Source organism: Lathamus discolor, chromosome 7, assembly GCF_037157495.1.
Source record: "Lathamus discolor isolate bLatDis1 chromosome 7, bLatDis1.hap1, whole genome shotgun sequence".
In the NCBI taxonomy this organism is placed as follows: domain Eukaryota; kingdom Metazoa; phylum Chordata; class Aves; order Psittaciformes; family Psittacidae; genus Lathamus; species Lathamus discolor.
Window position 1 is genome coordinate 22,605,772 of NC_088890.1, and position 12,492 is coordinate 22,618,263.

The 12,492-nt window shown below is 45.6% G+C and overlaps 1 protein-coding gene across 4 annotated transcripts in view; it reads right to left on the reverse strand.

Annotated features, from left to right (window-relative positions):
- PHF2 (PHD finger protein 2) overlaps positions 1-12,492 on the reverse strand; it is an 85,881-nt gene that overhangs the window by 35,963 nt on the left and 37,426 nt on the right. For all 4 annotated transcript variants that reach the window (XR_010614226.1, XM_065686960.1, XM_065686958.1 and 1 more), the window contains exons 2-3: positions 6,184-6,269; positions 1,100-1,214 (exon numbers count right to left, since the gene is read on the reverse strand). Coding sequence is in view for 3 of the 4 variants with exons in the window: in XM_065686960.1 (XP_065543032.1) it covers positions 1,100-1,214; positions 6,184-6,269 (201 nt within the window). In the remaining variant the exon portion in view is untranslated. The remainder of the gene's footprint in view (positions 1-1,099; positions 1,215-6,183; positions 6,270-12,492) is intronic.

The following is a 12,492-nucleotide window of genomic DNA, read 5'->3' on the forward strand; positions in this document are numbered from 1 at the left end:
TGCTCTATGAACATCTGCAGATTTCATTCCTTTTCTTCAGAAGAGAAAATTTCTCAACAAGACTTTGTCTTACTTATGGCACAACTAAAGATGTCAGAGGCTGAATCTTGAAGGTGCTCGTTTTGGCTATTGAGCCTTCTGTCTCAGAACTTGAATTTGGCAGCAGTTTTCTTATGTGCATGTTTATATGAGAAAGAAACAGAAATGGGGTCCATCCACATTGGTATTTTACAGTCCGAGAGTGACTCAAAAGATACTGCAGAGGTGAGAGCAATCTCAGAGGCCACACCAGGTGAAAAAAAAGGAAAGGAAAGGGGCGGAAAGGATAGAAAAAAATGAAAACGGAAAAGGAAAAGGAAAGGGGAAAGGAAAAAGGAAAAGAAAGAAAAAAAGGAAAGGGGAAAGAAAAAAGGAAAAGAAAGGAAAAGGAAAGGGGAAAGGAAAAAGGAAAAGAAAGAAAAAAAGGAAAGGGGAAAGAAAAAAGGAAAAGAAAGGAAAAAGGAAAGAAGAAAGAAGTTTTGTGTTTACCAAGCACACTTTACCAGTCTCTAAGGATTCTTCTAAAATAATTAGTCATTAATAATTCAAGATTTATTTGGCTAAGGCCTACATTAAAGAACCAGAAGAAAATCATCACTCTTACAAATGGCTGTGAAGCAGCCTAATAAAGTGTGGAACATGTCACCTAACAATTAGCACTATTCATTACCCCAAATAAGAGAGCCTTTGTCACTGCAGCAACTGAGGATGTCATTGTTCTTCTTTTCAAGATGGAGACACACTTCAGCACAACCATTAGTATTTTTGAGAACTGGATAATTCTATGCAATAAATTGGCTAATTTCTTATGCAAGCGAATGTTGTAGGGGCCAAACATGTTCTTGTCCTTGTCTTCACAAGTACTAGCTTCTATGGAAATCCACAGGAACGGGGCTCAACCAAGAGCAGATTTGAATATGGCTGCACAGATATAAAAAAGGGAAGAGCCTGGGACATCTGTAATAAAACAGTGTTCATTTAAACTTCTTTGTTCTGTACTGTGCAATGCTTTCAGCAAGTAGCAGCAGCAGCTTCAAAGGAAAAGGGCTGAACAACCTACCTTGGAAAAGTACGACTTCGAAGCTCTTTTATGAAGACTTGGCTCCCGTTCTGCACAGGTTTAACCTCTGTCGTCTGTCCAGTATCATGTTTATGCCAATTTCTTTTCTTTTTCACTGAAAAAGAATGAATTGGACAGTGTTGTATGTTCAGGAGAAGATAATTATTAAGACATTCGAAGGAAGGACAAGTCTTCATTTCTTGTGCGAGCAGAGAAGAGGGAACCCCCACTATGCTGCAGTGCAAATTTTAATATTGCTCTCAATTCACCATTAGACAATTATACTGTAGCCTGGAGATCTATTACAGACTGAACAGTGTTCGTTTTGTAACATAAGGGCAACCAGACGGGTAATTACTGAGCTGCACAGCTACCACAGGCTTTATGCAAACACAGGCTCTGGACATCCTGTACTTGCCAGACTACACACTTAATCCTTATCATGAAACTCTTAGAAAGCCACTTTTCTGCCTTCTCAATATGCAGTATAGATCTTTATGAAAATATCTGTCATGAATTACCTTAGTCTAAAGGCCTGTGCAAGCAGTGGCAGATTTGACATCAATTCTGATGAGCTTTGCCTTACGCCCTGCAAACAGCATGCATATAAAGGAAAAAGAAATGAAAGGGAAAAAAAAGATGCAAGGGCACCACAAATGCAATTTTTAGAGCTCCTCTTATGCCTAGGTTTTGAAAGGCAAGCCAGGCTTAGGCCTTGAGGTGAGGACAGTAGAAGGCCTCTCGACTGCGCTGCCAGGGGGTGACAGACATACAGGCAAGTTCTCATGGAAAAAGGGTCAGCTGGGATAAGCACAAATAAGTAAGTCAAATGTCAGTGTAGTTCTGCTTTGCCTCTTTGACAACCAGATAACACAGAGCAAGAAAAACTGGTCCAGCTTTTCCTTTTAGTCAGCACTTTCTCCCTCAGCTATTCCTCCTTCCACAGTCTGTCCAGACACGCTCATTTTGGTAGTAAATTGGGTTTTGTCCAAAGTGCTTATTTGTATAATCTCAAAACTCTGGTAGTAGAATTTTCATATATCGTATCTTACTTTTATTTTTCATCCTTGTTTTACATCACGTAATTCAGTATTTTACCCCCAAAATCAAGATTCCTTATGCTTTTCTCACTGTTCAAAACAGCCAGGAAAGAAACTGGACTCCTCAGTAACCACGCATGGACAGCACACTCCACACTCTTTGCACAGTCACGCTCAGATGGATCCACATACTTTTTCATTAAGAAAGGAATCCAGAGGCCACAGCTATAAGAAATAAGGTTCGGGAAAAGCTAACTTTGTTTTCCCAACCACAACCCCGGAATAACTCAAGTTATCTCCCCATGAATCCATCCCAGGTTTTGCACAAAGCATGTTGGTTTTATTAGTTCCATGCAGCTCTCCAGCCTAGCTGGATATATTCATTAAAGCTGCTAGTTCTTTATCTTAATGACTCTCAGGCTTAGTGTATTAATTCAATGCTCCTGGTAACAAAGGAAACAAGCCTTACATGAATGCCAAACCTTCCTCCTCTCCTTCCCTTTCCAACGGCTGCCTCTCCCCCCCCCCCCCAGCAGATCCAAGCCAACACTGGGACTCTTAGCACAAGTCACAGTGAAACAGGTGTCACTTGCCACACTGAAAATTAAAGAGCTTATCATATTAGTGTGTTCTTTTATTGCACTTCAGGTAGCACCAAGTGTCGAGAAATCAAAGTGGCAATTTGGTGCTGAATTGAGAAATTCACTGCAACTCTTCAGAAAGCACCAGAGAGCTATTTCTCAGCACAGAGCACTGGCAGGCTTCCATTTCTCCCACCCACCTCTCCCATCCACCTCACATCCACTTCTCACATCCACCTTTTGCATTCACCTCTGATGCAGCAGCAACAATGATGCCTCTGCCACCCAAAGGCTCCCCAGGAGGTGCTATCTCCCGAATGGCGGCAAGCTGTAGTCCATCATGCTACATCAAACAGTCAATATTTGGCCTATTTTCAGCCAATCACTTTATGTTTCTTCTTTACCATGAACACCACAGTACTCACTGAAGGCCCACTAACACGTGCAAGCAATACGAGCTTTGGCCACAAAGGCCACTTTTGCTTAACTGATTACAGATTTCTCTCTCTGAAGAACTTTCTGATCCAAATTTGACCTTTGGAAAGTATAGCCTGGTCCAAAAAACGGGTTTTCTCCAGAAAACCCATCAGAGAGAAGAGAGAGTGTATGTTTATGAAAACTGTATCCCAAAATGACTAATCCTACACTTCAAAAGTATACTTACTTTTTGGAATCTTTATTCCAAATATATTTACGAAGAAGGGACACCTAGAAGCACCCTCTTCTTTCTCTATTGGTATATATTAAAGGTTGTAACTACTTATAAACGGTTACAGCCTGACTTTGGTCTGTTTGCACCTATGTAACTTCACTGATTCCACAGAATGCCTCCTGATTTTCACTGCTGCAAACGAGACAGCAAGCCAACTAAAACCACTTCAGATCGTGTTACAGAAATGAGCCAAGTCTGCCTCAAAAAAACACATTTTATCTCAGTGATGTCAGAAAATTTCGCATGAATTGTATAATTTTTTCCCAAAGAGGAGTCCCTACAAATTTCATTAAACCAAAATGGCTTCAAATGTCATATGACAGGAAGTAATCTTCTGCAATAGCAGCCACTGAGCCACACTGGTGAAGTGGAAAAATGTAAGAGGAGGAAAATGATTTTTAAATTTGACATCTGGAAAACATATATTGCGGAATGCGTGCTCCAGAAATACATGTGTATTTTTAAATCCAGGCGAGTTGCATAACAGACAATTGGTGTCTGTGTTTCCTTTTGCTAATCTTGCAACCATTAAATCGTACGAGTGAACTACTGGCTCTGGAACAACTCTTACTCATTTATTACAAAACTGATTGTGCTAGATAACTGGTTTAAATATATATTGTACCAGTACCAGTTAAGAAACAAACAAAAGTGATCATCTCACAGGAGCCCCAGTGGTGGGGAGCAAGATGCCCTGCATACAAATGCCTGATGATGAAATGCATTAAACCAAGCTGTTCCTGCTTTCACCGAATCAGTCAACTTCCCTGGCCTACTGCACTCTGCAAGGAGGGGCTGCAGGATAGCAGTCTCGTTTGTCAACAGGATCCGTAACTCTACAAATATGGATAAAGAGAACTGGATAGTGAAAAACCTTCTTGAAGTATCAGAAAACAGTTGTCGATTCAACTCTCCTCATCTTAACTGGTACAGTAAACTTGTGATCTTATTACTGAAACATCCATTTCTTGAATTCTAAGATATGGCAACACGGTTTTTATAGAACTGATATTTAATTCCTGATTATAAACTTTTGCTGCTTCTGGTTTCTTCCGCCTTCACAGCGAAAAGAATGTGCTTTGCATCATTCCTAATTCAAACCAAAGTGAAAGAAATCAAAGCATCAGACACATCTCAATGTTACACAAAACACAGCGGCTGGAAATCCTGCGCTGCTGCTTCTGTACCGGGTCAGTCATAGCCTGTGAGTATCTGCAGTCATACCCCCCTTATCAACACAACCCATTCTAATTCCAAATAGGTCACTTGATGATGATTTGTGGTTATTTTTTTGACCAATTTCCAGTGTTTAACAGAAATCTTCCAACAAAACATTAGAAAAACTGTCTTTTAAATCAGGGCCATATTGATTTTGTTAAGCCTCCCAAGGCTTTTTTGGAGTTTGCCCAATCTGTGGCTGCCCTGCTTGGGTCCCACACCACCTGGGAGGCAGGAACTGCTGCAGGTCGTTCAGGTTCCCAGTTCACACTTGCTTTTGAGAAAGCCTTAGTGGAAAAATGATTCCCATTTTTGCCCCCCAAAATGAACATTTCTGACTCCTTCCCTTTTCCCCCAGAAATCTTTCACACTGTAACTTCTAAGGTAGTGCACAAATACTTGCTTGGTTTTCAAATGACTGCATTTTAACACAGCAGAAGCCAGTTTCCAGCCATCCTTTATTTCACACTATCAAAGGAGCAATGTGATTTGTTTGGCTCCTGGGAGATGAGCACAGTGCTGCTCCCCTCTGTGTTGCTGTCAGGTTGCAAAGCAGCAAGAACCTCTGCATCATTGGTGCTTATTTACAAGAAATGGCTTTCAAATAAAACATTTCATCTTTTACAGGGATTGTTCCCCCCCCCCCCTTTTATAATAGAAAGAATTTGTGAATTAATCTGACCAAAGCAAAAATCCCACAGTTCTTTCCCAGACAAAACTTCCACTGAGTTCAACTGTCACTTTTACTCGGAAGAACTTTTTCCTGAGAAAGAACTGCAAGAATTGGCACCCTCAGTGCATCCCACAATTTTGACTGCCACTGAAATCACGACAGTTTTATAGCCAGGCCAAGCATAACACATTGTTTCTTACTCTTCTCATCCAAAGACAAAAACACCATGTAGTTTCCAAAGCTCACTGTGTTACAGTGAGATGTCCCTGTACAATTTTTCTAGTCCACAGTACTAAGTGCCTTCACAATTCTTCACTCATGTGAGGAAGGAAGCATCATTAGATTCAGAGGAGACATTAGGCAGAAGCTCTTCCCTGTGAGGGTGCTGAGGCGCTGGCACAGGGTGCCCAGAGAAGCTGTGGCTGCCCCATCCCTGGCAGTGCTCAAGACCATGTTGGACACAGGGGCTTGGAGCAAGCTGCTCCAGTGGAAGGGGTCCCTGCCCGTGGCAGGGGTTGGAGCTGGATGAGCTTTAAGGTCCCTTCCAACCCAAACCAGCCTGGGATTCTATGAGCATTTTCAGTGCTGGGACTAGGGACCAAAACTCGCTCAGGAAGGTGTCTTGCATCAGCTCACACACACTGCCTGAGGCCTGGCAGGGAGATGCATCCAAAGCTCCACAATCCAGCCCATGGTTTTCTCCCCTTAACATCTTTTTTCACCTCACAGTTTGAATTCCATTATTTATGACATATGATATTTAGGTGTGTCTTTTTGGAATGGGGAAAAAAAAAGCCTCTGCTGTTTAAACACAGAGAACCTGAACTGTGCCTGAGGACCAGCTGGGCGGCTGTACTTACAGGTAGACTTCCCATGGGTTTTCTCACAATTTGGACAATGATAGATGTCGATATCTGGTGCCTCTTCTTCTTCAACACCCACACAGCTGGAATACATAAAGGCAAATATTACATTAGCTTGAGTCCACCTCCGAACATGCAAGCACAAAACTAACAGTGAATAAACCCAAACCCCAATAAGCACCTACTATGCAGCTATGCTGACTGCTCACAGCTATCTCAAAGAAAAGCTCAGGTGCTTTTCACACTAGTATAGTCAGACTGGAATTTTTGCATCCAACATTCCTGATGTGATGCTAAAATAGCTGTCAGTCAGAAGCGCACTTCCAGCTCACTGTGGACCTCCATTAAAACGTGGCAGAGGGTCCTAAAGAATCTTTTTACCCAGGAAGACTATTTTGTATCTACACAAAATTCTCCAAGCACCATCCCATGGAAGCCTGTTTAAGAAAACATCTTCCTCAAGCATGTACAGACAGATGCTAGGTATCAGAGCCTCCTGGCGAGGTATACCATATGCAAGACTTCCATGGGTTCCATATCTATTACAATGTATGAAGATGAGGAGGAGAAGAAGACACATAGCTCATAGCACTTCTGGCTGCTAAGAAGATGGGTTGTTCCATGGCAGCTGCTTGGAACACCCACCAAGATGATTTTGGATGGCACAGGATATGCAACAATATAGAGCAGCCCGCAGGCATGCCGATGAATACCTCCAGAACACAGCGCTGGGGAAAACAAAACTGAACTGCAAAGGAACAGAAGACCCATGATAAGAAGTTGCTGTGCAGCCAAAGCACCAAGCAGCCAGCCAAATAAACTCCAGCACAGCACTGCTCCTTCCAATGGGATTCATAGAATTACAGAATCCCAGACTGGTTTGGGTTGGAAGGGACCTTAAAGCTCATCCAGCTCCAACCCCTGCCACGGGCAGGGACCCCTTCCACTGAAGCAGCTTGCTCCAAGCCCCTGTGTCCAGCCTGGCCTTGAGCACTGCCAGGGATGGGGCAGCCACAGCTTCTCTGGGCACCCTGTGCCAGCGCCTCAGCACCCTCACAGGGAAGATTCTGCTCCTGCTTGCTCAGTCTGACGTAGCCCAGGCTGCAAGGCACATTTGCAGCACAGAGGAGAGTTTCAGCTGGGTGCTGTGAGATACAGCCCTGGTGCCACGGCTCCATGAGAGCTCAACCAGGCGAGAAGATCCATGAATAAAGTCAGCCTCACCTTAACCAGCTGCACAAACAAGGGTAGATCTCACTGCAGTAAGAGCTCTCCTGCAGTTTCTCTGCTTCACCACCTGAAATGCCTCCCAGTGCTCCTCAGGTGGCAGAAAACACCACTCCGTCTCTTCTGCCAGAGAAGGGGTTTGGGCACTGGGCACGGCAATGCCACCTCCATGCATATGGTACAGTTCAGTCTCCTTGCATCCCGCTGGCAGCACGAGGTGGGAGTTGGTGTAGGAAGATGAATTCAGAGTTGTTACCTGCTGGTTCTGACCCATAGGAAGCAGAGGAGAGGAATTTTGCCCCTCTTCCACTGGCAAGGCAACAGGGTAGGTCAGTTCTGCCAGCATCTGACAGAATCTCTCAAACCCTTCTCACTGTGTTCAAGCTCCTTAGGATATACAATACCAAAGTGTCCAAGATTACAAACAAGATAAATAACTGGAGAAATTCACAGAGGTCAGGTACACCAGCAATTACTAAATATGAAGGTCTAGATGCAGGAAGGCCCTAACCTCCTGGATGCTGGCAGGCAGGAAGGTGCATGCCACCTCCTTCATGCTTCTTTAAGCCTTGTAAATCACTGATGCCATGAACCTGTTTCCAGCTCCATGGAGCTCACAGCAATCTCGATGCCTGTACGTGAGCACACACACAAACACGTGCGTGTTTGGAACCGGAGGAGTAGCTGTTAAAATAAACTGTGACACCCTGTTTACAGAGGTGGGTTTGAAACCACTTCTGAATCCAAGGCACACAGTGAAGTGTAACTGTACACATCATAGCTACAAACCACAGATTGACTTGCTTTTAGAAAACAGCATCAACAAAACCCATACTGAGTCTGCAACCAAGCTGGACAAAGCCAAAAGCTCGGATATGGAAATAAATCTTTGTTATAACCATTGAAAATGTTTTGTCAAATGAGGTTCTGCCAGAAACCTTTGTGGATATTTTCATCCTGTTGCAGCTGCCAGTGTGTGTATGCGACCCAGCTCCCTCCAAACCAAAGAGGACAGGGTGAGAGAAGCTCTGCAACCAAAGCCAGGGGAATTCTCATTTTCAGTGAGCTCAGGCTGTGAACGAGCTGGTAAACAGGACGTTACGCTGGAATTGTGTAAAAGCAACTTCAGATTCGGCTGACGCTTCTTTTATGAAACATTTACTTGAAAGAAGACAAAATGATTGGGTGTCCCTGGGCAGATAGCATGGAAAACTGAAGAGTAAGTTTGCAGACAGCAAAAATCATCCCAACAATCCAGTCCTCAGAGTCAAGCACATACAGGCAGTAAAATACCAGATTAAGCAGCAGAAAACTTAAACAAACCCTGGCAGATTAGAGCGTAAGAAAATGTAGAGGATTCCTCTGCCCATAAAGCTGCGTCAGCTGCTTATGCCACTGGATTCAGCTTGTTAAGCTTTGTAAAGGTATGGATTAGGCTCTATACAAGGGCTTGAAAAGCCTATATTTAGCTAAAGTACAGGAGATGAGACCCTTGGGCGCTGCATGGGTTGCCATGGGAGGAGGGCTGAAAAGCCTGAGCGAAGGCTGCGGTGCGGTGGGAGCTATTGTCTGAGAGCAGGAACAAACATTCACCAGAACAAAATGGAAAAGTAAAAATAACTGACCTCAGACTCAAGTGGCCCTCTAAGAGATGCAGTCAACGTTTCCAACTGCCACATGGCTTCTGGATGAGGTTTGGCCATTTACAGCTACTTGTAGGCAGAAGCTGCCATGAATACATGAAACTGCAAGTACAAACTGTCCAAGCAATCACCCCACTGAAACACCTCAGGTGACCTGTGACTAAAATACGAACCAGCTCCAGTCTGTGCCCCTCGCAGAGCTTGAATCACCAGGTATTTACACCAGCAGAACTGTCTGTGGGCTTCCACATGAATACAGGCATACAGACTGGAATTTCCATAAGGACAAACTGACAGAGACAACCCCTTGAGAACATTTGTGCCAGGAGAAGAACAAGATTTTCAGTGGTGCTCCCCAGGGGTCGGTGTTGGGACAGGCACTGTTCAGCATCTTTGTTGGTGACATGGCCAGTGGGATCGAGCACCCTCAGCAAGTTTGTTGATGACACCAAGCTGTGTGGTGCAGTCGACACCTTGGAGGGAAGGGATGGGATCCAGAGGGACACGGACAGGCTGGAGAGGTGGCAACACGTGAACATCATGAAGTTCAACAAGGCCAAGTGCAAAGATCCTGCCCCTAGGTCTGACCCATGGGGGTCCTTGTGCAATCCCAAGCACAAACACAGGCTGGGGGAGACTGGACTGAGAACAGAGCTGAGGAGAAGGACTTGGGGGTGTTGATTGCCAAGAAGCTCCCCATGACCCAGCTTCAGTGGGCTTGAGCCCAGAGCCCCCCTGGTTCAGCCTAGAGAAGAGAAGGCTCCTTAAAAGGAGACCTGAGAGCAGCTCCAGTGCCTAAAGGGGCTGCAGGAAACCTGGAGAGGGGCTTGGGACAAGGGCCTGTAGGGACAGGCCAAGGGGAATGGCTTGAACCTGCCTGAGGGGAGACTGAGATGAGCTCTTAGGCAGAAGCTCTTCCCTGTGAGGGTGCTGAGGCGCTGGCACAGGGTGCCCAGAGAAGCTGTGGCTGCCCCATCCCTGGCAGTGCTCAAGGCCAGGTTGGACACAGGGGCTTGGAGCAAGCTGCTCCAGTGGAAGGGGTCCCTGCCCATGGCAGGAATTGGAACTGGATGAGCTTTAAGGTCCCTTCCAACACAAACCAGGCTGGGATTCTACGATTTTGTGCTGGCTGTATTGGTTTTCTGTGACAAGATTTTGGTAGCAGGGGGGACATCACCTCCTCAGCAGTGACCTATCCTCCGGTTGGTCTCCAGACATGTGAGAAACTGAATTTGAGAGCATGAGAAGCAGAAGGACACTGCCAACTCTGGCAGAAGCCTGTGCAGAGTCCTGAAGGCATCTCCTGCCTAATTTACAAATGTGTTTTTTCTCAGAGTAGTTAATTAACAATAGAACAGAATCAAAGCATTTCTCCAGCTGAAGAAACCCAAGTCATCTGCAGCAGCGGAGCAGTGCTGTCCTTACCCTCACCCCCAAATCTGAGCACAAATGGTGCTTTGTGTTTGGAACCAATGGGGTTTTTTCATGAGAACACTCCACTTTGGTCCCTCTCGTTCCTTTTTTCAGCCCCATTTGCCTAACGGAAACACAAACATAAAAAAAGACTTGAGCCAAGCGTTTGACCCCCTACAAGGATCAAACGCGCCTGCTGAGCATCAGGCCACGCAGATCCCAGGCGGCATCCTTGGAGCAGCCTCCCCGGCTGCAGCCAGCCCCACAGCCAGCTCTCAATACGAGCCGTGGATGCATTACCATTGACAGAGAAGAACTGGGAAAAGTTTCAGAAGCACTTTTGTGTGATTATTCAGATCTGCCAATGAGATAAAAAAGGACGTAAGAGGCTCAGGAAAGGAACTGTGAGGCAGAGCTTGCGAAGGGACGGGCAGGGAGCAGAGGCAGGAGGCAGAGCTGGAAGCAGCCTTGTGACCAACAGCCGGAGTGGATTTATTTGCTTTGTTTGTACCAGCAGTTCAAGGATACGTTTCAAAAAGCCCATATACACCCCAAACCAGTGTGCTGATGGCCCAGCAAGATCCCACTCTGCTGCAAGGACTCACAAGTCAAGCAATGCAGCACTTACACCCCATCAGGCTGTGAATGAGATGCTGAACATGTCCCCCGTGTGCACACAAGGGCACAGCACGAGTGCTGGTGGCTTCCTCCCCAGAGGTGTGTGTGGGTACAAAGCGGTGTCCTCCAACAAAGTACTCTGGCTGGGTGCCTCTGACTGTCTGTGAACTATCTCCAGCTGCTGCTTTTTAACCGTGTGCCCAGAGAAGCTGTGCCTGCCCCATCCCTGGCAGTGTTCAAGGCCAGACTGGATGGGGCTTCGAGCAACCTCCTCTAGTGGAAGGTGTCCCTTCCATCCAGTCGGAACTGGATGAGCTTTAAGGTCCCCTACAACCCAAACTGGTCTGGAATTCCATGATTCTATAAAGCAGGAGAACACAGGATTGTGCTGATGGGCCCATCTCCCCGGGTGCTCACTGGGGTCTGTCAGGGCTGCCCAGGGCTGGCTGCTGGCTCTCAAGCAGCAGCTGCTTCTCCCCAGCACATGAGGATAAATCATCAAAGCCCCGGGTGGGGCAGCTATCTCAGTGCAGAAATGGTGTTTTTACAGGTAATAATGGTGATAATTAACCTCAGCTTATCCTTATCCCTTAACAACTGCTGTACTTTCTTGATGTGTCATTTATCAAGCATTGCACAATAAAGCTCTTCTTTAAGAACAAGGTGTCATTTGTAAGGAAGACACCCATCCAGTTTCAGAAGCTTCCACCATCTGACAAAAACATGAAAATCAGAACTTCTAGCAGCAGAGAGTCACACTTCACATTTTTAATGCTGGGGCATTGTTAAGTGACAGCATTTCTTGTGTCCACATCACGGCATGTAGAAATGGCAACGGCCAACACTGAGGACAAAATAATGTTACAAGAAAAGACAAAAAAAGAAAGGGGAAGAAGAAAGAAGGTCCCTCTTCTCTGCTCTGATGAGACCCGTCTGCGATCAGGTGTTCAGCTCTGGAGTCCTCAGTACAGGGAAGACACGGACCTGTTGGAGAGGGTCCAGAAGAGGACACAAAAATTATCAGAAGGCTCCTCTGCTATGAGGAAAGGCTGAGAGAGCTGGGGTTGTTCAGATGGAGAAGAGAAGGCTCCAGGGAGACCTTACTGTAGCCTTTTAATAGGGGGACTATAAGAAAGATGGGGAGAGACTTTTCAGCAGGGCCTGTTGCAACAGGACAAGAGGTGATGGTTTTCAACTAAAAGAGGGGACAGTCAGGCTAGACATGAGTAAGAAATTATTTACAATGAGCGTGGTTAAACACGGGCACAGGTTGCCCAGGTGGATGTGCCATCCCTGGAGACACTCAAGGCCAGGATGGATGTGGTTCTGAGCAACCTGCTCTAGTTGAAGACGTCCCTGCTCATTGCAGGGGGTTGGACTAGATGAGCTTTGAAGGTCCCTTCCA